At 33.1% G+C, this 27,662-nt stretch overlaps 1 protein-coding gene and 1 long non-coding RNA gene across 2 annotated transcripts in view; both read right to left on the minus strand.

Annotated features, from left to right (window-relative positions):
* LOC126884281 (zinc finger protein 271-like) overlaps nucleotides 1-23,251 on the minus strand; it is a 38,187-nt gene extending 14,936 nt beyond the window's left edge. The window contains exon 1 of the mRNA XM_050650213.1: nucleotides 22,852-23,251. Coding sequence (XP_050506170.1) covers nucleotides 22,852-23,206 — 355 coding nt within the window. The 5' untranslated portion in view covers nucleotides 23,207-23,251. The remainder of the gene's footprint in view (nucleotides 1-22,851) is intronic.
* A 2,480-nt stretch (nucleotides 23,252-25,731) lies between these two features.
* LOC126884282 (uncharacterized) lies at nucleotides 25,732-26,506 on the minus strand. The gene is made up of 2 exons (XR_007697936.1): nucleotides 26,231-26,506; nucleotides 25,732-26,174 (listed from the first exon to the last, which is right to left on the minus strand). It is a non-coding gene; the product is annotated as an uncharacterized LOC126884282 (long non-coding RNA).
* Between the last annotated feature and the right edge of the window lie 1,156 nt (nucleotides 26,507-27,662).

Genomic DNA, 27,662 nt, shown 5'->3' on the forward strand with positions numbered 1-27,662 from the left:
CTCACAGAAAATGTGTTGGAAATCCTCGTCTCACTAATTAATGATTCCTTCGAAAAAGGTCAATTTCCAGAGTGCCTAAAGACAGCCATTATTATTCCTCTTCATAAGGGTGGCGAAAAATCTAATGCCTGCAACTATAGACCTATTGCCTTACTACCGGTACTCTCCAAAATTATTGAGAGACTCATTAAAACTCGACTTATGTCTTTTATCGTTGATAACAACATTTTATCTCAAAATCAATTCGGCTTTTTAACTAATAAATGTACCACTGATACCATGTTTTCTGTACTACATGAGGTTTATCAAGCACTAAACAATAATTTTTATACTGCCACTGTTTTCTGTGACTATGCCAAAGCTTTTGATTGTGTAAATCACGACATCTTGATTAAAAAACTAAATTTCTATGGAATTAGAGGTATTTCTTTGAATTGGTTCCAATCCTACTTGAATAATAGGAAACAACTAGTTAGAGCAAATGATACTGACTCTAGTCTCAAAAACATTGTATGTGGAGTACCGCAAGGTTCAGTATTGGGTCCTCTTCTGTTCCTTATCTTTATAAATGACATCACTAATTTAAAAATCGATGGGAAAATTTTTCTTTTTTCTGATGATACCAGTATCACTTGGAGCAACTCAACTATAGCATCTCTTCATGAAACTATAACTTCGGATCTACTGACGATAAAGACCTGGTCTGACTCTAATTTACTATCTTTTAATGTAGATAAAACAGTAGCATTATCCTATAAAGGAGCTCTTCAACCTTTGCCTCTTAATAACAGTCAGATCAGTACCGTTGATTCTGTAAAATTTCTTGGTATTTTTTTAGACAGCAACCTCAAATGGTCCCTTCATATCGATTCGTTAAGTAAGAAACTCGCCTCAGCTTGCTTTGCAATAAGATCTGTCTCAAGGGAACTCAATTTAGCATCTTCTAAAATAACATATTTTTCATTATTTGAGTCTCATCTTCGATATGGTCTTCCTTTTTGGGGTTCTAGTACAGCTGCTCAACTAGATGTTATTTTTAAATTGCAAAAAAGAGCAATAAGATATCTGTTTGGCCTCAGAAGATCTACACATTGCAGAAGTTACTTCAGGAATCACGGAATTTTAACACTTCCATCTTTATATATTCTAGAAACGGTTTGTTTAATTCGTAAACACCTTCATGCCTTTCCAGCAAGGCCCAATCATCTTTACTCCACCAGAAATTCAATTTTTGATATTTATTTACCGATCCCATGCACTGAGTTAGTAAAGAAATCTATATTATATTTCGCAAAAAAACTTTACAACCATCTGCCTTTACAACTTAAATCTGCAACATCTTTCCCAAAATTCCGTAAACTGACAAAAGCCTATCTATCTGAAAGACCATATTATTCAATAGAAGAATTTCTTAATGAATAACTAAGAAAATTGGGTTTCATACGCAGTAGCTTAAACTGTCAATTCCTAATGTTGTATTTTAGTTGTTGTAAGTATGTTCAACTTTCAATTTGCAATGTATATAAATTTTGCAATTAATTGTTTTTGTCTTTGGTTTTATATCTTATTTACTGTATATTGACGATTTATCTAATTGTATTGAATTGTAGTTGTTATTTGTTATTTCTTGTTGATATTATTTTTCTTTTGACTGTATGTAAGCTTTGTCCATAAAATTGTAAAAATTTTCAATGACAATAAAGCATATTTCTATTCTATTCTATTTTCGTTACAATAAATAAAATATTTATCGTTCTTTTTATTACATTCATTTCAATTAAATTCCGGCAACTCACCCATCGGAATATTGGTGACCCCGCGAGTATTTAAACCGCCGCGAAAATTTAACAAAAGTTAGTGTTAATAATATATTGTTGCCGGTTAATAATATACAGTGAACATCAACAATGACGACCAGTGCCAACAATAGTGTTTCAGATCGGATTGCAGTGGCCATCGGGAAATTGACAGCCGAATTAGCTGACATGAAAATCCAGCTAGCTAGCTTGTCGCATGCTCCAGCACAAGCTAACACATACCGTCGAAACCGCAGCAACTCAAGACGAAGACCGTATCCTAGAGACAGTAGCTACAGTAGGGAACATAATAGTGACATATTATGTTGGTATCACTACCGTTTTGGTGACCAAGCTCAAAAGTGCTCTCCTCCGTGCAAGCAGCAGGGAAACGTCGCGGGCAGTCGGTAAATGCGGCATCCGATCGAAGCCCAAAGTCTCGCCGCCTTTTCGTGACATACTATGATACAAAAAAAACAGTTTTTAATCGACACCGGAGCCGATCTGTGCGTTTTCCCGCGAAAATATGTACGGGGTGCACGCGAAAAGACTTCATACGAACTATACGCGGCCAATGACACTAAAATCGCGACGTACGGCTATGTGAACTTGACATTAAACATCGGACTACGGCGTGATTTTACGTGGCGATTCGTAGTGGCGGACATTTCAAAGCCCATTATCGGTGCTGATTTTCTTTCCCATTTCGCGCTCCTAGTGGACATTGCTAACCAGTGCTTAGTAGACAGTACGACAACCCTTCGAACAAAGGGACTCGTTAAAGAGTGTTTCGACGGCAGCGTAAAGACTATCGCGGAAGCGTCGCGTTACCATGAACTGCTGCTACGATTTCCGGAAATCACGCGACCCGCCGATATCGTGAAAGACATTCAACATCAAACCAAGCACCACATCGATACAACACCAGGTCCACCCGTTTTTTCGAAGCCTCGACGATTAGCACCTGACAAACTGCAATGGGCTAAAAAAGAGTTCGAAAATCTTCTACGACTAGGCATCATAAGACCATCGAAAAGTAACTGGTCTACTCCACTGCACATGGTCCCGAAGAAAGGTGAGGAATGGAAACCCTGCGGAGATTATCGACGTCTCAACCAAAAAACAGTTCCAAATCGATATCCAATGCCGCACATCGAAGATTTCGGTCAGGCGCTAGCTGGTAAGACAATTTTCTCTACAATAGATTTAGTGAGAGCATACAACCAGATACCAGTAGCCACCGAAGACATACCAAAAACCGCCGTTACCACACCATTTTGGCTGTACGAATACTTATGTATGCCTTTTGGTTTACGAAACGCAGGACAGACATTCCAGCGTTTCATAGACGAGATTTTACGTGGTCTAGATTTCGCCTACGCCTACATCGATGACATTCTCATTGCATCAGAATCCGAAGAGCAGCATATGTCGCATTTGGAAGAGATTTTCAAAAGGCTCAAGCAGTTTGGCGTTGTGATGAATCCAGCGAAGTGTCAATTCGGCAAAAACGAGATTACCTTTTTGGGATACACAATATCAGATGGAGGACTCACACCTCCACAAGAAAAAGTAGCAGCTGTACAAAATTTCACTCAGTCAAAAACAGTGAAAGACCTACGCAGATTTCTAGGTATGTTAAACTTCTACCGAAGGTTCATACCCAATGCAGCTGAGCTACAAGCACCACTACATGATGCCCTAAAAGACAATGTCAAAGGAAAAGCACCAATCGAATGGACACCACAGCGAATCCAAGCCTTTGACGACTGCAAAAACAGTTTAGCTAACGCTGCTTTACTGAGCCACCCTGTAAACGATGTTGATATCTCCATCACTTGTGACGCTTCTGATTTTTGTGCGGGAGCTGTACTACAACAAAAAACGGATAAGGTATGAAACCTTTAGCTTTCTTTTCTAAGAAATTCTCACCTAGCGAAAAGAAATAATAGTGCATACGACAGAGAACTATTAGCTATATATCTAGCCATAAAACACTTCAGACATATGATCGAAGGCAAGGACATAACGATATACACAGACCAGAAACCAATCACCTTCGCCTTTACTCAGAAGCTAGATAAATGTAGTCCTAGACAGTTTAGATATTTAGACTATATAGGCCAGTTTTGCACTAACATTCAGCACATTTCTGGTTTAACAAATATTGTGGCAGACGCACTATCTCGAGTCGATAGCATCAAGAAAAATATCGACATCACTGACTTAGCTCTCGCACAAGAAACTGATCCAGAACTGCAAACTTTTTTAAGTGAGAAAACATCACTACAAATGAAGAAAATACGCTTTTCCGAACAAAACGTGAGTTTGTACTGTGACATATCAACATCTACAGCCAGACCATTTGTACCGAAACCACTTCGAATGGCAATTTTTCGCACCATGCATAACCTAGCACATCCCGGAATCAACAGTTCTGTGAAGATGATCACACAGCGATATGTTTGGCCATCCATTAAATCAGATGCGAGGAAATGGACTCGAGCGTGTCTACAGTGCCAAAAATCGAAAATATCGCGCCACATTGTTTCACCTACTGGAAGTTTTCTACCACCTTCCAGCCGATTCGAACATGTCCACATTATAGTAATGCCGGTTTCAGAAGGAAACAGATACTGTTTAACATGCGTCGATCGTTTCACACGTTGGCCAGAAGCTTTCCCGATGCCTAATCAAGAAGCAGATACAGTAGCCAGAACATTTTTTTCTGGTTGGATAGCTCGTTTCGGCACTCCCAAGCGCATCACAACAGATCAAGGCCGACAATTCGAATCGCATCTCTTCAAGTCATTATGCAAATTAACTGGAACTTCCCATTTAAGGACAACCGCCTATCATCCGCAAGCAAATGGTATGGTAGAAAGGTTTCATCGACAGTTAAAAGCAGCAATTCGATGTCATGAAAACATCCGATGGACCGAAAGCCTACCTTCAGTGTTACTGGGCATACGAGCAGCGTGGAGAGAAGATTTAGGTACTTCAGCCGCCGAACTCGTGTACGGAGAACCATTGTGTTTGCCAGGTGAACTATTGTTTTCGTCACAAAGAAACACCGACGACAATGCTCATATTTATTTAAAAACGCTTCGAAACCATTTCGAAAACCTCCGTCCTACGCAACCATCGCATCATGGATCCAAAAGTACCTTCATTTTCAAAGACATGAAAACCACCTCTCATGTTTTCATCCGCCGTGATACAATCAAAAGCAGCTTAGAAAACCCATATCACGGGCCTTTTCCAGTTGTTAAGCGAGGTGACAAGACTTTTGTCGTCCGGGTAAATGGAAAACAATCAACAATTTCTATAGACACATTGAAACCAGCGTACGAGCTTCACGACTCTACCCATCACGAAACAAAAGAAATGACAGTATCCAGCAAAACAAACAACAGAAGAGCAAGATTTACCGGAAGCTACCAAGAAAGTGTTAGTTCACAGTGTATTAAGTGATTTTTTCGTCCTCCTCGTATAAACTTTGCGTTCTTTATTTTTTTTTCTATTTTCAATTCTTATTATAATTTGTATATATTATGTATTATCTATCGTCTTAGTCTCTCGGAAGGGGGTGTATAGCGATACGCTTTAATTACTAGTTTCGCTAATTTTAATTTTAATATTTTTTCTCAAAAGCGAAACAACTTAGTCATTCGAAATTCACATTAAATTAAACACAAAAATGTAAGAGTGACATGGCTTTACTCTGTCAACATCTGTTTCCTCACCCACATAAATTAGTTATCATATCAGACCATCATGTCAACAAAGAATGCATCGAAATTGTTTTCTTAAAACTGCGAAAGTGTACGCCAGACCTAGTGATTTATTGACAGCTGGTCAAAGTAAAAGAAACACAAACATATTTATCGTTTGTGGTTTTTTCTTTAGTCACAGCTCAGCAGGCAAACGCATCGGGTCTGGTCGTCGCTAACATCCACCTTTTCTTCCGAGACCAAAGCGAAACACATTTTCGTTACAATAAATACAATATTTATCGTTCTTTTTATTACATTCATTTCAATTAAATTCCGGCAACTCACCCATCGGAATAGATGTAACGAAAGTTGTGTATTGTTCTCTTGTACGCTCTCAATTAGAATATGGCACGCTAGTCTGGTCTCCTATGTATGACCAGTATATCAATTCCATTGAGAAAGTTCAGAATAAGTTTTTTAGGTATTGCGGCTACAAAATGGGAATTCCAGTTGCAAATATAGACGAAAAAGTAATTTTAGATACATTAAATCTAACAACACTTTATAACAGACGAATTCAGTTTGATTCTGTATTTATTTATAAATTATTAAATAATTTAATTCAATGTCCGGAACTTTTAAGTAAAATAAGCTTCAATATTCCACAGCATAGACTAAGATCTTTTGAACTATTTCATATAAACTTTCATGCTACCAATTATGATTGCAATAATCCATTTGATAGGGCCTTAAGGTTTTTAAATAGTCACTGTGATATAGATCCTTTTAATTTAAGTTTAAACCAATTTAAAACCATGATTTATAGTAAACTCTAGAATTATTTCTAAGTACATATTGTATTTTAAAGTGTAGTTATAAGATAATTAGATTAAAAATATAATGTTATTATAATGCTGTAATGGGGTGATCCCGTCTATTTAATAAATAAAATAAAATAAACAGTTTCTGCTCCGTACAGTAACACAGTCTTCACGTTGCTGTTGAATAATCTTATCTTGGTTTTACTTGTCATCTGAAGTGAAGACCACATTTTCCTTAGCATATTGAATGCGTTTTGAGCTATTCCTATTCTCTGTTTTACGTCCTCCTCCGTCCCTCCTTTGTTGTGCAAAATACTGCCCAAGTAGTTAAATTTCTCTACCGTTTTTAATTCCGTGCCTTCCAGTGATATTTCCATTTCTCTTAGTGTATTTATTTTCATTAAAATTAGTTTTCCTGATGTTTATGTTAAGTCCGACCTTCTTCCCTGCTTCTTCTTCTTTTTCAGTTTTGCGTTGCATGTGTTGTCTTTTTTTTTCTGTTAAAAGGCATATTATGTCATCTGCAAATTCCAAGTCCTCAAGTTGGTTAAAAACATTCCATCTGATTCCAGTCTTATTACTAGTAGTCTAAGACATGATCCAGTTGATTATTATCAGGAATAAGGTCGAAGAGAGCACACAGCCATGCCTTACTCCTGTACCAATATCTATTTGTTCTGTTAACTTCCCTTTGTGGACTATGCATGCTGTGGACCCTTCGTAGAACAGTTTTATAATTCTGATATACTTGGGAGGCATTCCGTATTTCTCTAGCAATTTCCATAAGGCTTTGCGATCTACACGATCAATTGCTTTCTCGAAGTCTATAAAGTTCACATATAGCTTATTCTGCCACTCTAATGATTGCTCTATAATCGTTCTCATCGTACAAATGTGGTCAATGCAGGATCTTCGTGCCCGGAATCCAGCTTGGTTTTCTCTTATAACTTTATCAAATTTGAATTTGATTTTATTTTGTTATAAATAAACAAATTTATTATTAACAACAATAAAGCATATTTGGGATTAATTAATGTGTTAGGTATTTATTTGTCTCAGTTCGAGTTTAATCGGATTAAAAAATAAGAAAAGAGGAATTAATAGTGAAGTTATATAAAAATCAGAAGCAACTTTCTTCTTTCTTTTTAATCCGATAATCGAATAGAGACAACTAAATAACGCATTAATTATCCCAAAGATAAATTAATATTTTTAAATGAATTTCAAACTGTCGAAACCCAAAAGACTCCATCTTTAAACAAATAAATGTTTAAAAATAATAAAATCTTTGGATTTCTTGGTTCGGAAGCAGATTCTCTCTTATACCTATTCCCCATCCTTCTAAAAATTGCAAGGAAAAGGGTGATGAATGTAGAGACATGGGGAGTCTACATAGTTGCACTCCACAACATATCAATTCACCGAGGTAAAGATCAACAAATCTGCTTCCTAGTACTCGATACGTGAGTAAAACCGTGGGTAGATACAAGGCATTATATTTAATTTCGATTCAGAGATCATTACCATCTTTCTATGGACCATTTCGAACTCTTTTGTTCTCGTCAGGAAAGCATATGCATATGCTGAGCATCATTGCATTTATTTATAACAAAATAAAACTACATATTTTTGTCTATGTTACAGACCTTTTAACGCTCTAATGCATATTTCCTCATTTGAAAGCTGTATAATTAATTATAATAAAAAGGGGGCCACGATGGCGACATAAAGATTGAAGGTACGGAAGAGACTAGAAAACAGGATAAAATAAACAAAAAGGTGAATAAGTACAACAGGAAAAAGAAAAATAAGAAAAGTGGAAAAATTTTAATTGGAACTTGGAATATAAGAACATTAGGAGAAATAGGAGAACTACAAAACCTTATTGAACAAATAAAAATCTACAAAATAGATATTTTAGCGTTGCAGGAAATGAGATGGAAGAACGAAGACATCTGGGAATATGGAAAATATCTAATATGTCATGGTAATTCAAGAGGTGGACAAGGTGGGATGGGCTTCATAATAAGTGAAAGATACAAGCATGCGGTAAAAAGCTTTACTAACATAAATGAAAGAATAGCTATTCTGAAAATGAAAGGCAAGTTCTTTGGCTTCAAAGAAGCAGAAGAAAAAGAAAATTTTTATGCCAGATTAGACCAAGAAGTGTGAAATATAAACAATTATAGCGTTAAAATAATTTTAGGAGATTTAAACGCAAAAATAGGAAGAGAGGAATTATATCAGGGAACAATAGGTATACATAGCCTGCACGAAATAAGTAATGACAATGGGCAAAGAATCATAGATTTTGCAACAGACAAAAAAATGGTGATAAGCAGTACAAAATTTCCACAAAGAAACATGGGTTTCCCCCGATATGAAAACAAGAAACCAGATCGACCACATCTTAATAGAAGCAAGACATGCTTCAGACATTTCAGATGTGAGAAGTCATAGAGGGGCAAACAGCAGCTCCGATCATCACCTTGTGCTAATTAAATATAAACAAAAAATTACCCCAAAGGAAACAGAGAAAGGTGAAAAAAAGATCAAATACGCTTAAGATATATTGGCCTCTAATGAGGAAAAGAGAGCAAGATATGAAACGAAAATAGAGAACATAAATAATTCATTGGTGAATAATTACAGGCCCATTAGTATAATTAGTGTAATACCAAAGATAGTATTTGAATGTTTTGTATGTGACTATCTTAAAGCTTCACTTGAAAAACAGCTAGTAGACCAACAATTTGGATTTCGGAATAGCAGATCAACTGAATGTAACATACTAGTGTTTGTGGACTTCCTGAGGAAGGCCTTGGAGAGGGGCTGTAGGGTACATGCGCTATACACCGATTTCTCCAAGGCCTTTGATCGGGTCAACCATAATATTTTAATATTTAAACTTAATCAAATGGGTGTTAATGGTCCACTTCTTGAGTGGCTGAGAACATACTTGACTGACCGAGTTCAGATGGTGCGTATCAAGCCGCGTCCCACGATCAAATAATTTGATCAAACTGGTTTGAGCAAACTGAAAGTGACAGTTAGTGACGTCACATCCTGAGTGTTCATTGTGGATAATAATGAAAAATTTTAATTTTAAATAAAGTACAAACAAGTTAGACAACTCAATACAAAAAATTTGATCAAACTAGACTGATAGTGAGAGCACAGATTTTTAGAATTTCAAAAAAACTGCGATTGTGACGTCACTTTGACGTACTTCCGGAGTTTGCTCAAACTGTTTGATCAAATTATTTGATGATGAGACGCGGCCTTCAGGGATTTTGTTTCCAGTGAGATTAAGGTTCATTCAGGAGTACCTCAGGGTTCGCATTTGGGGCCCCTGTTATTTAACATATTCATCAATGATATACACCACTGCTTCCGGCACAGTTCACCTCTTCTTTTTGCAGATGATCTAAAGTTCTACACAATTATCAACAATACAGAAGATTGTATTAATCTTCAACATGATCTTGATCGGTTGAGTGAGTGGTGTATGTTGAATGCCATGGCCCTGAATGCATCCAAGTGTCATGCTATTTCTTTTGGAAGATCGAGAGACCCAATAGAATATAATTATAATATACAGAATATTCCTGTTGACTGGGTTACTGAAATTCGTGATTTGGGAATTAATTTGGACTGTAAACTTTTATTTGAATCACATTATATGTCAAAAATTTCAAAATCTTTACAAATGCTTGGTTTTATAAAAAGATGCACTAGAGACTTTCAGAATATTGAAGCAATTAAACTACTATATTGTTCTATAGTTAGACCTCATCTAGAGTATTGTTCTTGTGTATGGTCTGCATCTTATAATATTTACATATCAAAAATCGAGACAGTCCAACACAAGTTCTTAAGGTACGTAGCATATAAACTGGGTATACCTTTTGAGTTAAATCATGTAAATTATCATCAAATTGAAACTCAATTGGGTATTCTCTCATTGAGTGACTGACGAGTAATTAAAGATGCAAGGATGCTTTATGGCATAATTAATTCAACAGTTTTGTGTCCTCAGCTACTTGAGCAGGTTGGTCTCCATGTACCTCTCCGTAGAACTCTATTGAACCAAACATTGTATGTTCCTATCCATAGAACCAACTATGCTTATAACACCTTTTTATGGTATTATTATAACTATTTTATTATATTTTAACAATTATTGACACACATAAGTAGATTGAAATATTATTGTGATATATAAATCTGAATTATGTAATTAAGTTTGTGATATTTATATTTTATTGTATTATTGTTTTACTATTACTATTTTATTGTATTTTAATTATTGACACACATATTATATATATTGGAATATATTATAAACTTGTAATCTTATTGGGCTGCAGCCCGTTGAAAATAAATAAATAAATAAATAAATAATTGAACAATGTAATCAAGTAAATGAAAATCAGGTCAGAAATATCGAAGATAAATAGAGGGTTTTAAAAGAAGCAGTGATAACAGCTGCAAAAGAAGTAGTGGGGGAAAGCAAAGAACCTAGCCAAAAAAGATGGTACCTATGACAAAGATTGCCAGAGACTGATGGAACAAAGAAACCAAGCTAGGCTTAAAATGCTGAACAACAGTATGGAAGAAACCAAAGAGGAATATACTACAAGAAGACGACAATTAAAAAAACATCTAAGATTTAAAAAGAGCAAACACAATAAAGAAAAGATTGAAAGGCTAGAAGAACATGAAATAAAACTATTCTATAAGGAAATAAATCTTGAAAAAAAAATTTTTCCAACCAAGAACAAAATTATGCAAAGACAAAAATGGGGACTTAATAGCAGACGAAAAAGGAGTGCTAAAACGGTGGAGAGAACATTTTAAAGAACTGTTGAATAAACAAAATCAACGTTTCGAAATAGAAGAGCTAAGATTAGTAGGAGATAATAATAATAATAATATTTATTTAGGAATAACAATAAAGATTTACAAAAAATAAAAAGCATAATGAGTACTACCTAAATAAACATAAATAACTCACTGAAGTTGAGCTACCTTGTATATATATTATTAATATACATACAAAAGTAGCACCCCTTGTGCGTGAGACTTAAAAATATAATATATTAACTTACAATATAAACAAAAACAAAAAATATTTAACAATTGTATAAATGTATACAGTTATATGGGAATTTATAAAAATACTAAAAACTCTAACATTAAATAAGAAAAAAATAAAAATATACTAATTTTACTATATGTAATTTGTGATATAAATGTGTCCATCAATTCAAGGAATGTTGCAGTTGATAATAAAAATCTCTATAGATGTAAACTTTATTTTCGATATTTATTTCATACTTAAGTTTATTTATTAGAATTGTCCATTAATAAGTTCTTCGCAAAATTTTGTTGATTTGCTCCCAATCCATTGTTTAATTTCATATTTATACCTATGTTTTTTATAATTTTTAAATTGTTTTAAATTATCCGGTAGTAAATTGTACAATTTGGGCCCTATGTAACCAACATATCTTTGGAGGATGGATTTATTACATTTTGGTAGAATTGCATTATGTTTTATATATCTAGTTTGATGGGCATGACTGTTAAAATTTAATATTATCTTTTTTTCATGTATATGTATAATGGCTTTATAGCAGAATAATTTACGTACAGTTAAAAATTTACTTTCGTTATATAACAGCTCACTAGAATATCTTAAATTTTTCCCGTATATAATTCTAATTATCCATTTCTGAATAATATTTATAGAATGTAAGTAATTATTGCGTATTCCACCCCATCCTAAAAGACCATATGTGAGTTGAGATTGTATAAGTGCATAATAAATAATTCGTAAATGAGTTATTCCTAAAAATTGTTTTAAAAATTTAAATCTTGATAAGAGTCCTCTTAATTTATTTAGTATATTATTTGCTTGGGTGTTCCATCGTAAATGCTTATCAATTATTATACCTAGATATTTAATTTCGTATGTATGTGGAATTTCATTTTTTGCATCAATTTTTAACGGGCCAAGATTTGGAAGGTTATTAACATATGATGTAAATGGCATATATTTTGTTTTTTCTACATTTAAGGTAAGTTTATTAAACTGAAACCACTTTTGAATTGTAGCAAAATCTGTTTCAGCTTTTTGTTTTAAGTTATTCCATGTATTTGCATCATAGAAAATAGCTGTGTCATCTGCAAAACTTATTATCTTACCTGTGATATTCAGTCTAAATAGATCATTAATATAAATATTGAAGAGAATTGGCCCCAAGACTGTTCCCTGTGGTACTCCGTAAGATATAATTCTTCCTTTACCGATTTCTCCATCTATAGAAACATGTTGTTGTCTATTTAGCAGATAACTTTCTAGGATGTTATATGCAAGTCCTCTTATACCATATTTTTGAAGTTTATTCAGCAGTATTTTATGTGAAACCGTATCAAATGCCTTTGCTAAATCGACAAATATACAAAGAGATGGTTTTGCATTATCAAGAGCTTTGTAGATGTTAGCTGTTAGAGTACAGATTGCATCTTCCGTTGATTTTCCCTCTTGAAACCCATATTGACATTCAGATAGTATATTAAATTTTTTAAAAAAATTTGTAAGTCTTATTTTAATTATTTTTTCAAATATTTTGCCTATATTTGAGATCAGTGTTATAGGCCTATAATTTTGACAATATATTTCTTCGCCAGATTTGAATAGTGGTTTAATAGTTCCAATTTTTAATATATCTGGAAAAATGCCTAAACTAAGACATGAATTTATTATGTATGTTAAGGGATTTGAAATCTGTTTTGATATTTCTTTTAAAGTTTCAGATCTAATATTGTCGTGCCCTGGTGACTTTTTATTTTTTAAAGATTTTATAATTTCTTCAATTTCATTTTCAGTTGTTTGAGACAGGTACATACTATTTTTTATTTCCAGTATGTTTTCTCGAAATTCAGTTGGTTCAGGGATCATTTCTGCATATCGTTTTCCTAAATCGGTATAGTAGTCAACAAATTCATTTGATATGTCTGTTTTGTTAGTTAGTATTTCATTATTTTGTGTTTTTATCAGTTTTATGATATTTTCAGATGCTGAAATAGACCAATATGCACCAATAGAAGCACAAATAAACGACGTAATAAAAAAAATTAAAAATAACAAGGCCCCAGGATGCGATACAATAACTGTAGAAATGCTAAAATACGGAGGACATAGAATACAGAGTGAAATATCAAAGTTAATACTAGAAATTGCAGTGATATGCCCATGCATAAGAAGGGAGATAAGTTATATTGCAATAATCACCAGGGAATATCACTACTAAACGTTGGATACAAAATATTTAGCAAAATATTGGAAGGAAGACTTAATAATATAATGGAACAAACAACAGGGGATTATCAAGGAGGATTCAGGAAAGGCAGGTCAACTATAGACCAAATATTTACAGTAAGGCAAACGCTGGAAAAATTCTACGAGCGGAATACCGAACTACATCATCTATTTGTAGATTTCAAACAAGCGTATGATTCAATAATTAGAAAGAAATTATATAGCGCAAAGCAAGAGTTAAATGTGCCAAAAAAACTAATCAGATTAGTAAAACTATACCTAACCAACACCAAAGCAAAAGTAAGGATCCAAAATCAACTGCCCGATGAAATTAACATTAATGAAGGTCTAACACAAGGGGATGCACTGTCAACAACAATTTTTAACCTTGTGTTGGAACAAATAATCAGGAAATCTCCTATAGATAGGGATGGTACAATATTTACAAAGCTCAATCAGGTCGTTGCCTACGCAGATGATATAGACATAATCAGCTGGACATTAAAAGACCTAGAAAAAATTTATACATATTTTAAAGAAGCGGCACAGACTATGGGTCTAGAAGTTAATGTCTCAAAGACAAAGTACATGATAACAACTCAGCAAAAAGTACAAACGAAAGGCAACATATCTCTGAGCGGGCAAACATTTGAAAGAGTAGACCGTTTCAAATATTTAGGATCAACAATAACAGAAGGAAATAAAAAGAGTGATGAGGTAACAGCAAGAATTTCACTTGGGAACAAATGCTTCTACAGCCTACAAAATATCATAAAGTCAAAATCAGTATCTATTAATTCAAAAGTAAAAATATACACAACAGTAATGAGACATGTAGTAATGTATGCATCGGAAACATGGACCTTGACTAGTGAACAAGAGGAACAACTTCTTAGATGGGAAAGAAAAATCTTAAGAAAAATATATGGACCTATATAGGAGAATGGAGAATGGCGTATTAGAATGAACCACAAAATAAATAGAATGTTTAACAGACCGACTATCATAAAAGAAATACGAAGTAAACAACTGAGTTGGTTAGGACACGTAAAAAGGATGGATGATAAGAGGAATACAAAAAACGTACTTAGAAAAGAATTAAATGGGAAGAGACCGAGAGGTAGACCTAGAAAGAGATGGATTGATGGTATTAATCAGGACTTGAAAGACCTAGGAATATGAGAATGGAAAAAACAAGCAAAGGAAAGAAAAACATGGGCAGCTATAGTCAAACAAGCAAAACACACATAACGCCGAAAAGACCTCAAAAAACAAACAACAAGAAAATAATATTTTAGATAAATATCATTTAGAACTTTTGAGGAGTTATGAGTGTGGCTGGCCTCCACAGCATATTAATACTTTATTTGAAATAGGATAACCTAATATAAACATGCTAAAGTACATATAGTCAAAACAATACAAGTATTGATATAGTCCATAACATAATTTAAAAAGTAAAAAACTAACGCCCGGTTTCCGAAAGGATGATCATCTCAAAAATTATGTAATCGACGATTAACAATGGATTAAATGCGTCAGAAACGTCAAACAAACTAGTTTTAACAACAGTAGATCACCTGACAAAAGATTAATCGCTTGTTAACAGCCGATCATAAGTGTTTTGAGTCTCTGAAAGGTCGATTAACCAGTTTCGCTTGTCAAACGGCGGTAAAAATGTACTGTTGCCTAATATGAGATTATCCGTCGATTAACGGGCTGTTAAGAGGTTTTTTTTTAGTTTTTTAATTACTGTAATTAACAAATACCGGGAAAAAATTGTCAAATAACACATATATAAATGAGATAAATCATATTCAATAAACATAAGTTTTTTTATGGAAGAAATAATTTAAAAAATTTATTTAACTTGCAGAATATGGATATCTCGGACATTTTTGTATATTTGATTATATAATTTATATTTTTTTCGTTTAAAAATGTAAGATAACAACGATGCTAGACTCATAGAGCTATTTTTTGAGAGGTCAGAGCTCTAAAAAGCAGAACATAATGATAATAGCGATGTAAATAAGAGGGAAAACGTGTGTGAAATTATAGCAGCTAACTTTGAAGACAATAAAACAGCCGGTAAATAAATTAAAAATAAATACAAAAAGTAATTATATAGACCAAAAATAAAAATATGAGTATAAAATATTATAGATCATAAATAAACTGTTTTATATCTCCAAATCTCATCACATAAATTTAATGCGTTTTATTCTTTTTGAAATTATCTAGCCTCATTTTTAAAATGCTATCATTCAATTCTTGCTCCAAACAAAAGTGACAGTACGTAAGAGAGAATGCACCTTTTGGCCATGAGCCGATGGGTAGAGGGGATTTGACAGCTTTCGCCAGCGCTGTTAGTGGCAGTTTTGTGCATTTATCTGATAAATTTAAATGGCGCGCCATGGGGAGAGGAGAGGGGATTTGACGGTTTTCTCCAGCGCTGTTAGTGCAGCGTTGCCACATTGATTTCTACTTTTTTGGTAGATTTTTGATATTTTTTGAAAAATTCTAGTAGGAAATATTTTTTAGTAGATTTTTGGTATATTTCAACATTTTCTTATGACTAAAATAAAATTTGCTTTTTAATAGTATTTACCCCATTTCTAAATTAATTTTTAGACATTTTGTTACAATTTCCCAATGTCATTACCGAAAATAAGATTCAGGACGTAGATGATGATTAAACAGAAATGAAACTGGATTCTGGTGTAAAAAAAACTTGGAGATTTCAAGTAACAGTGCAATCAGTACCTATTTCAGGTGTTATTGAAGAGTTCTGACATTCGGTGAGCCTGTTAGAAGCTAACGATGGAAAACTAAAATATCTAAGGCCCGGTCTTTTCACCTCCGAATAAAAGTTATTCGGAGGTTTATTTGACAGATTTACATGTAATCTGTGGGATAAACTTCCTAATACATATTTATTCGGAGGTGAAAAGACCGGGCCTAATTATAATAAATGTAACTTTGTAACTACAGACATGCAGATGTTAAAATCAGTGGATGACAAAATATTATATACAAATATTAAATATGAAACTGATAAAAATTAATTATAGTTGGTCATTTTGTTCCCCAGTTAAGATATAAAAAAGTTTGGTTTTTGTTTACAAACAGTCATATTAATTTCTAGTTAAACTCCCTCTGTGGCTCAGTGGTAAGAGCGCCTACCTTTGGATCGAAAGGTCCGAATGGTCGTGAGTTCGAATCTCACCAGGGTAGAGAATTTTTCGTTTATTATAAATTAATAAATGAAAATAGTTTCTATCCTTGTGGGATCGGTACCCACCGGAGGGACCGCAGACGTTCGGATACAAATAGCGTCTCTGCAAAGACAATGACTTCGACTTTGCAAAGTAACAAGACACTTACTCAACACACACACACTACACATAACACTAGCTACCTGATTGGTAAAATCCACTGTACCATCACCATGCCAATGCCCATTAGTTGTCGAGGCATTAGCTAAATAAAAAAAAATTTCTAGTTAGTCAGCTGTTATTTTTATTATAAAAAGTCCTAAATTATATACAAATATATTAATACAAGTTTTATAGTATATTTTAATTTTTGATAAGTAGATTTTAGTAAGCTAAACTTACAGTAGATTTTCTAAATAAAATGTGGCAACGCCGTGTTAGTGGCAGTTGGCAGTTTTGTTTTATGCATTTGATAAACTTCATAAACTGAAATGGCGGATAATATGGATTTTTCAAAAAAGAAAACAAGATATTGCAGCTGTTGTATTGATTCATGTAAAAATATTGAATATAACAGTACTGGATGCAGTTATTATATTCGGAAACATTGCGTACATGTCCTGCATCAACTAAATCATTTCCTTTTTTGGTGTTGCTGATTGAAATTGGATATCATGCTGGGAAATAAGACTGGAATCCAGTATAATGTTTAATATCCATTTTGATAGAATTCAAACAAATTACAATTCATACAAATTACAAATTTTAATAAGCAAAGCAGTAAGCACACAAAAATAAACAGAGGTAACCTTTAAAATGTTAAATAATTCATATAAACTTATTCTTTTTCTCAATGGTCTCTTGCGTAAGCAGTCATCCAGTCGCAAGAACTTATATATTAAATATTAAAATTATAATGAATAAAATAAAAAAACATAATTAATTTTACTATTAATTCTGTGTATTCGTTTAATAATCAGGTTACAATAATATTTCAGTTCATAATTTGTGTCTTTCTAGATAAGTATCTATTTTTCTCGTTTTGTATATTTCACATACATAAATTTTATCAGAAAAGTATAAGTTTCAAACCGCGAGATAGCGCTACCGTCGAAACTCACAGCCATTAGAGATACAAAGATACAAGTTTGGATTTAGAGATTAATATAATTGAAATTTTGAAGGATAACAGTCAATTGTGACAGTATCGATAACAAATAGTATGTCAGATCATCGATTACATGATCTATGATCGTGTAATTTTACAATAATTGGCGTTTGAGAAACCCATCACTGGTTAACAGTTGATCAAATCTGACAGCCGATTAGATGATCGGAGATTTGAATAACGTTTCGGAAACCGGTTGTAAAACTAATTTAAAATGTCAATACCTAAAGCCACAAACATTTGATAATTTAAAATTTAAAAAGTAAAAAACTCAAACTAATTAAAATGTCAATATCGAAAGCCACAAACATTTGAATAAAATATTAATGCGATTAATGTAAGCACAATAAGTATACATATAAGGCAACACACAGCATGTAAAACTTTAGAGCCTAGAAACCCCAACGGGCGACTATGGCCCTCCATGGGCTGTCAGTGGTCACTGATGATGATGATGATGATAATCAATTATAATTTAATTATTTAAACAATATTTGGTTAACCCAGGAGCAGTCACGCTCTCTTCTGTCACGTGCATAGATGTATAATACTCTAGATTGCGCCCTGCTATCTTAAAATGGGTGACGGTTGCGACAGAGATAAATGAGCCTATTAGGTTGGTAGTCTCTTTTTAATTTAAGGGGAATATCGACGACGTGACTATCCCACTTTATCGAGTAATATGTGTTAACAGTTGGAGCGGGTGGTGACGAGAAATGGTCTTTGGTCTTCGGACGTGGATAATCGTGGTTCGAATCCCATACCAACTTTACCTTTTTTATTTTTATTTAATCAATATTGCGTTTATTAGATATTTTTACATCTGAAAAATTTTTACAAATCTGATAATAAATGTATGTATAGTAAGTTAAGGGTCGATTCCCACTATACCTCCCGTTTACTTTCCGTAACCATTCCATACACCTCCCATTAAAATTCTATTCTCACTATACGTTCCATTTACTTCCCATACACCTTCCATTAATTTAACCACCATTCTCACTAGACGTCGCGTTTACTTTCCCCATTTAATATTCCACACATTTTGTACCGGTTTGGTAACATTTTACCCTAAATTTTTGATTCGAATACACGTGTTTTTTCCGGCTTGATGAAATATGTGGTCTGAAGAAAATTTAATAGAAATGTAAAATATACATGCGGACCAATGTAAAAAAAGGTTATTTCACATTTGTTTTTTTACCGGCGCGCCGCGGCGTGAGAAATACAAAATAAGATTTACTATTTTATTTGGGCATAAGCCACAATTCGAGTTTGAAATAAAGTTTACTTGACGTTTCGACTTTCACTTCGGAAATCGTTATCAATATAAAAAACATTCATAAATTAAAAATTTAACTTTGTTTCTGGTGAAGCAACGCAGTTGGAACGAGCAGATAATATATTATAATTGTGTCACCGGAAAGCGAAGAAGGTAACGCACAACTTGGAAGAACCTATAGATTTCTATCTTCGCTTCTGGTGAAGCAACGAAGTTGTAACAAGCAGATATATTATAATTGAGTCACCAGAAAGCGAAAAAGTAACGCACAACTTGGAGGAGCCTATAGTTTTCTAACTTCGCTTGTGGTGAAGCAACGGAGTTGGAATAAGCAGATATATTATAATTGGGTCACAAGAAAGCGAAAAAGGTAACGCACAACTTGGAGGAGCCTATAGTTTTCTAACTTCGCTTGTGGTGAAGCAACGGAGTTGGAACAAGCAGATATATTATAATTGGGTCACAAGAAAGCGAAAAAGGTAATGCACAACTTGGAGGAGCCTATAGTTTTCTAACTTCGCTTGTGGTGAAGCAACGGAGTTGGAACAAGCAGATATGTTATAATTGGGTCACCAGAAAGCGAAAAAGGTAATGCAGAACTTGGAGGAGCCTATAGTTTTCTAACTTCGCTTGTGGTGAAGCAACTGAGTTGGAACAAGCAGATATATTATAATTGGGTCACCGAAAAGCGAAAAAGGTAACGCACAACTTGGAAGACCCTATAGTTTTCTAACTTCGCTTGTGGTGAAGCAACGGAGTTTGAACAAGCAGATATATTATAATTGTGTCACCGGAAAGAGAAAAAGGTAACGCACAACTTGGAAGAGCCTATAGTTTTCTAACTTCACTTGTGGTGAAGCAACGGAGTTGGAACAAGCAAATATATTATAATTGGGTCACCGGAAAGCGAAAAAGGTAACGCACAACTTGGAAAAAGCTATAGTTTTCTAACTTCGTTTCTGGTGAAGCAACGCAGTTTAAACAAGCAGATATATTGTAATTGTGTCACCGGAAAGCAAGAAAGGTAACGCACAACTTGGAAGAGCCTATAGTTTTGTAACTTCACTTGTGGTGAAGCAACGGAGTTGCGACAAGCAGATATATTATAATTGTGTCACCGGGAAGCAAAAAAGGTAACGCACAACTTGGAAGAACCTATAGTTTTCTAACTTCGTTTCTGGTGAAGCAATGGAGTTGGAACAAGCAGATATATTATAATTATTGTGTCACCAGAAAGCGAAAAAGGTAACGCACAACTTGAAAGAACCTATAGTTCTCTAACTTTATTTCTAGTGAAGCGACGCAGTTGGAACAAGCAGACATATTATAATTGTGTCACCGGAAAGCGAAGAAGATAGTCCCTGAAATATTCAGGACTATATATCCCAGGATGTATAAACGAATGGACACTAAATAGAAGAAAAAAGAATGGAACAACCACACAGCAGAATAGAGAGACACGTGTGGTCAAAATAGCAAGAAATAAATCACCAATCGATAGAAGTATCGGCCGAACAAGCAAAAAATGGAGTGACAATATTCCGTAGAGGTTATCAATCCGCCGATGAACCAGCGGAATTGCTTAAGAAGATATTGGATGAAGAAAATATTTTAATCCCTTTGGCGACAGCCGCCCAAAATATTGCCGTCTTTAAATGTATTATCACTGTATTTTTTATTTTCAAAATTAAAAAGTCATGTCAGACAAGTTCTATAAATTTTTTATTGTCCAAATTATTCTCACCATGTATTCCCTCTATCCATAACCGCTATGTATTCCCTAAATCCATACTCTACCTGACAAGTCACACCTTGTTGTAGAAAAAAATACGTGACTGAACCGCGAGGTAATAGCAATATTCACATTATCCATAGGGTATCTGAGACGTCGCCGAAAAATATGTGGCCGATATTGAACGCAACGATTCGGGAATGGTAGGTAAACGTAACGGAAAGTGGGCATATACTATATGATTTGTATTTAATAATATTTTATGGAAACGGAATGCCATGCGTATTGAAAGTAAACGGGAGGTATAGTGAGAATCGACCCTAATATTGGAATACATAATTTGTGAACTGCATAGTAAAATAAAAGTCATTCGTTATTAATATAAATTCGTCCTTATTCGAATGATGTGAATAATGTTTGTTTTGCTTCTACTTTTTTAAAAAATTGTAACAATAGTTTCATAAATAAAAATAATGCCTAATTACTTATAATTGAATCGGTCATTTCAAAAACAGCAAAGTCCACAATTTTCAGAAACTAACTTTTTGAGAGGAATAGACTCCTTTAAGATAAACGTTGTGTGCCAAAACGACACCAGTCCAGTAAAAACATTAGGAACAAAACTACAATATAACTCTGAATTTTGATGTCATCCATTTCATCCATCTTTCGACTATATAGTTAGTTTTCTTTGCTCTTCTGTAAAATTAGGAATATGTGACTCGTGTTGTTTTTGAAATGACCGATTCAAATAATAAATCGATGGTACATTATGTTGATATTAATTATTGGTAATTTTTATGAATATTTTTAACAATTACTTTATACTATTCTACCATTAACTTATTAAAAAAATAACATTGGCTTTTATATTTTGAAAAATCTATAGGTACCTACACAGTTTTTCTTATTTGTTATATATTTCTTTGCATAGATTTATTTTAGAGATGTAATAATATCTAATAAATGCAATATTGATTAAATTAAAAATAAAAAAGTAAAGATTGGTATGGGATTCGAACCACAATTATCCACGTCCGAAGACCAAAGACCAGTTCTCGTCGCCATCCGCTCGAACTGTCAAAACATTTAAATAACACTCGATAGAGTAGGATAGTGACGTCGTCGATACTCCCCTTGAATTAGAAAGAGACTACCGACCTAATAGGCTCATTTATCTCTGCCACAACCGTCACCCATTTTAAGATCGCAGGGCGCAATCTAGAGTATTATATGTCTATGGTCACGTGTGTCACTTCAATATTTTTTTTTAAATTCCCACGCATTACTACAATCTTCCTCTAGGCACTGATGAGTGGAAAGTGAAGTTACAAAATTTTTCATCAAGTTATCACGGAAAAGGATAAAATGTTAGATTTTTTCTAACGGCACGACTGCTCCTGTGTTAATTAAATAGTCTTTATTTTATCAAGGAAATATAAACAAAGATAACATTCTGTGAGCGAGTATGATGTTCTGGAGAGAAATCAGAGCCGCTGAAACTGTTTCGCCTTCCAGTTAAAAAAAATATACAGTGGAACCTCGAATATCCGTCAGGGCACTGGACCAAGGGTATGACGGATAATTGAAAAAACAGTTAACAGAAAATTCAGATGACAAAAGCCTTATATGATAAGAGCTCGAAACAAATGAGAAGCATTGAAAAGTCCTAGAATATACATGGCTGTATGTTTCAATTAATGTTTTGATTTAACTTGTTTGAATGATTTTTGATGCATGGGAAAAGATAAAATGGAACAACTATAGAAACACTTAAATATTGTTACAAACCTTTTTCAGTTTTTGGGTTTTCTTCTAATGAGTGAACTGTGTCCCAAAGTTGTTCAATTTTAGTATTTATGGGATGTTCCTTTAAGTCTAAAGAATCATATGTGTCATGTGTACTTTGCCTATCAGATTCTTCCTTAATTTCATATTTAAAGCCATCTAGAAGAGCACCATCCAGGTCATTATATTCTATTTCTACTTTAGATGTTTCCTTTTCCTCGCCTACGTCTTGTTTTACTTTGCTATTAGATTCCCCCTTAATTTCATATTTAATGCCATCTAGAAGAGCATCATCCACGCCATTATATTCTATTTCTACTTTACATGGTTCCTCATCTATTTCTTGTTTTACTTCCATATTTCAATAATAGGGCTTTTCATCGATTGTCATTTGTTTATTGTTTCGAGCTTCTGTCATGTGTCACATAATATTAAATATCTACGTCATACGTCTTTGGTTTGTAGTTCGGTGGTTTGTATCATTGGTTGCGTTCATCAAACAGAGAGCTTGGAATCGGATTGGAAGCTCTTTTACTAGTGAACGGTGCGCTGAATTAATCGGATTGGAAGCGCTCGCCATTTTATTCAGCCTTAAATTTGTTATTGTGCTGTGATAGCTGAATCCCGCCAACTTTAAAATTAAGTTCAAAGTAAAATGGATAATTTAATTAAAATTGAATATAAATACAATAATTATTGTATGTAATTTATTGTAAATATTTGTAGTTCTTATTTTAGTATTATTAATATGTATCCTATATATAGTTATTATCTAAATTAAGTTAGAAATATTTGTGTTTTTTTATTTATATAGTTACTAGAAATATTAACACAATATCTGTATAGTAGGTACCTACCTCATTTATTTTCCAACAATCCAGTTTTTGATTGATTCACAAATCTTATAAAAATTGGTATTAATTGCATACCAACTATTTGTAATTAATATTTACCTACAATAAAATTAAATTTAATATAGGTAGGTAGGTACCTATACAATAATACTCCATATTAGTTATTTTCAATAATATTTCCAATTTTTTATTCTTCTTCACCCACCGTTATGTTATTAATTTCTTTATTTAGCATACCTACTCAATATTGCATTTATCCAGAACATTATTGCCTTCTATATTATAAAATTGTGTAAAACACAATGTTCGTTAATCGAATATTTTCTGTATCAAATTTTAATCCTCTAAATTTGCATTTTATTAGTTCAAACCTTTCTACAGCTGACCGAATCTTTAATTTATTATCAAAATTTTCTTGTTCTTGTAGTAAACGTTTATTATTCTGGTAAGATTTCATTAAGTTAAGTATCTAGATATGCCGAATTTTGAATGAGATTTATATTCGCTGGTAAAATGGAATCTGCTTGAGTTAAATAGTTAATAGGCCTGGATCCTGCATACCAAAAGAAAGTTTATTAATAGCAAGCTGAAAATTTGTTATTAGCTTAACGGTGTCTAGTCGGACAAACTTTGATGTTTTAATTTAAAACAAACACTGGAACGGGAAGTTTTAATTGTTGAACAGGTTACAGGTTTCGAACGTCAGACTACAAAAACGTCTCATGTGTTGTGTCAGACAGAACTTCCTATTGATTTGCTACTCTTTCATTAGCATGCAAAATTAGACTGCTATTTATCACCAATATAATTCCTATCCTCTGACATGTTCTACGTGTCGGAATTATTAAAATGCCCAACATAGAGAGAGACATACTTTATTGATACAATGTACCAAAAGGCCATCGACCAAAGTCTTTCAGCCAACTGCCCAACATATTTTTCGGACAAAAATTTTTTCATATATTATAATATACAAAGTTTGCTATTGAATAAACTTAAAAACAACCTGCTAGTTTTCACAATCATAAACTTGTCAGGATGGCACGTTCCACAATTAAGGCTTCCCCTGTTCCAGTGTTTCTATACATCAAAGTGTGTCCAACTAGACACCGTTAAGCTATTAACAAATTTGAGCTTGCTATTAATCAACTTTTTTTTGGTATGCGGGATCCAGGCCTAGGTACGAAATTTTTAAAAGTAGACGTTTTAAAAAAAATTTAATTCTACAGTTTAAACAGCTTTTTCAAAACTATTTACAATCATATTATTTGTTGTCATTTCATGGAATTAGGCATAATCCAAATTTAATATAAGTACTATGAAAAAAGAACTAGAGGGAGATATAATCTATTTTTTAATACGATTCTTTGATCACAACCAACTAACTCTTGAGATAAACTGGGAATGCAGTAGACATCCCTTTATGATGCTCATACAGAAGCACATTTCCAAGCAATCTCACATTACAAAGTTGTTGCTGGCATCCTATAAAGGGAAAAAATAATTATTTTGCATGGTTACATTATCTTGAAGCTGTATTCGATAAAAAATTCTGAAACGAGAAAGCTCACTTTAATACTTATCCGGGCAAGACATTTTACTTCCATATAAAAGACATGGCATTTCGGGCCTATTGAGCCCCACTTGCCCGGATAAGGGTTAAAACAGTAAAAGAAAACGCAGCAGCATAAGGTACTGTTGGTTGGGAGCACTCTGAAGACCACCATGTGTTCGTTGTTCTCTGATAATACCATCAATACAGATAGAATTATTTCTACGAGTATGGCTATGTCAAACGAAATAAGGATTGAGAGACCTTTTAGATGCTCTCAGTGAAACAAATGCAATTTTAGAGCCACAACCAAATACTAGGAACGCTAAGGAAGAAATTCCTCTTATTAAAAAAAGAATGGAGGGACAATTCTTGTTAACAAATTCTGCTTAACAATGGAGGAGGAAGATATATGAAAGGTTGTGTTAAGTACAATACATTTAGTTTTTATCTAAGCATGAAAATAAATATTATGACCACATTTGTACTACATTTATTTTCAAACAAACCAGTTTTTTATTGATTCACAAAAAATTTTTATTGATTACGATTTACAATTAACCCATTCGCAGATACGACTAATATGCATGTACTTACAAAGGGAAATTACTGTCTGCATATGAAGATGTGTCCACAAATGTGTTAATACAATATTTACAATAAAATTATATTATAGAATATTTACAATAAAATTAAACTCAATATACACATTGATATTCAAGATTAGTTATTTCCAATTTTTTGTAATTCTATATTATTTGGGTGAAAATCTTATGTCCAGAGCTCTTTGGCAAACCAAACGTATCCCCAGCAACAAATTCTCTGGTTTACTTAGCATCCACATCATAAACATTAATTTTTTCCAATAGAATTATTCTGTTTTCAAATTGGTGGATATGACCAATACAATTAAATAGTTCCTGGAAATATAACAATATAATATACATGATGTTATTAATTTGTTATACAATTTTACCTGGAAAGTAGTTCTGGACATACGAAAATGTTCTCTAAATTGGATATTGAATTATGGTTTATATATATTTAATTTCATCTCATCCTTCTGGAATAATTGTGAGGCAGGTACATCTGCTAAATGTATAACGGCATTTGCTAATTTCGTCCCCAAACAAAAATTCTTCAAGAATATTATCCATTTTAGCTTAGACACAGTTTCAATTTTATTTAAAAACAAAACTGTCTAGGTTATAAATTATATAAACAAAGAATAAAAAAATAAACAAATGGAACACAAAACACTCTCAATCGAATGTCAAACGTCAGTCGTTCACTAGTAAAAAAACCGAGTGCAATCCGATTAATTTGCGCTGAAACGCTGACAGTTTTTTTACTAGTGAACGACTGACGTTTGACATTCGATCGAGAGTGTTCTGTGTTCCATTTGTTTATGTTTTTATTCTTTATTTATATAATTTATAACCTAGAGACAGACAGTTTTGTTTTTAAATAAAACTGTGTCTAAACTAAAATGGATAATATTCTTGAAGAACTTTTGTTTGGGGACGAAATTAGCAAATGCCGTTATACATTTAGTGGATGTACCTACCTCTAATTATTCCAGAAGGATGAGATAAAATAGTAATAACAAGGAATTAAAATTATTTTAAAAATATATAAACCATAATTCAATATCCAATTAGATTTTCGTATGCCCAGAACTACTTTCCAGGTAAAATTGTATAACAAATTAATAACATCATGTATATATTGTTATATTTCCAGGAACTATTTAATTGTATTGGTCGCATATCCACCAATTTGAAAACAGAATGATTCTATTGGAAAAAAATTAATGTTTAGGATTTGGATGCTAAGTAAACCAGAGAATTTGTTGCTGGGGATAGGTTTGGTTTGCCAAAGAGCTCTGGACATAAGATTTTCACCCAAATAATATAGAATTACAAAAAATTGGAAATAACTAATCTTGAATATCAATGTGTATATTGAGTTTAATTTTATTGTAAATATTCTTTAATATAATTATATTGTAAATATTGTATTAACACATTTGTGGACACATCTTCATATGCAGACAGTAATTACCCTTTGTAAGTACATGCATATATAGTCGTATCTGTGAATGGGTTAATTGTAAATCGTAATCAATAAAATTTTTGTGTGAATCAATAAAAAACTGGTTTGTTTGAAAATAAATGTAGTACAAAAAATGTGTTCATAATATTTATTTTCATGCTTAGATAAAAACTAAATGTATTTTAACACAACCTTTCATATATCTTCCTCCTCCATTGTTAAGCAGAATTTGTTAACAAGAATTGTCCCTCAATTCTTTTTTTAATAAGAGGAATTTCTTTGTGAATTTGGTTGTGGCTCTAAAATTGCATTTGTTTCACTGAAAGCATCTAAAAGGTCTCTCAATCCTTATT

This window comes from Diabrotica virgifera, chromosome 5 (genome assembly GCF_917563875.1).
Source record: "Diabrotica virgifera virgifera chromosome 5, PGI_DIABVI_V3a".
Classification (NCBI taxonomy): Eukaryota; Metazoa; Arthropoda; class Insecta; order Coleoptera; family Chrysomelidae; genus Diabrotica; species Diabrotica virgifera.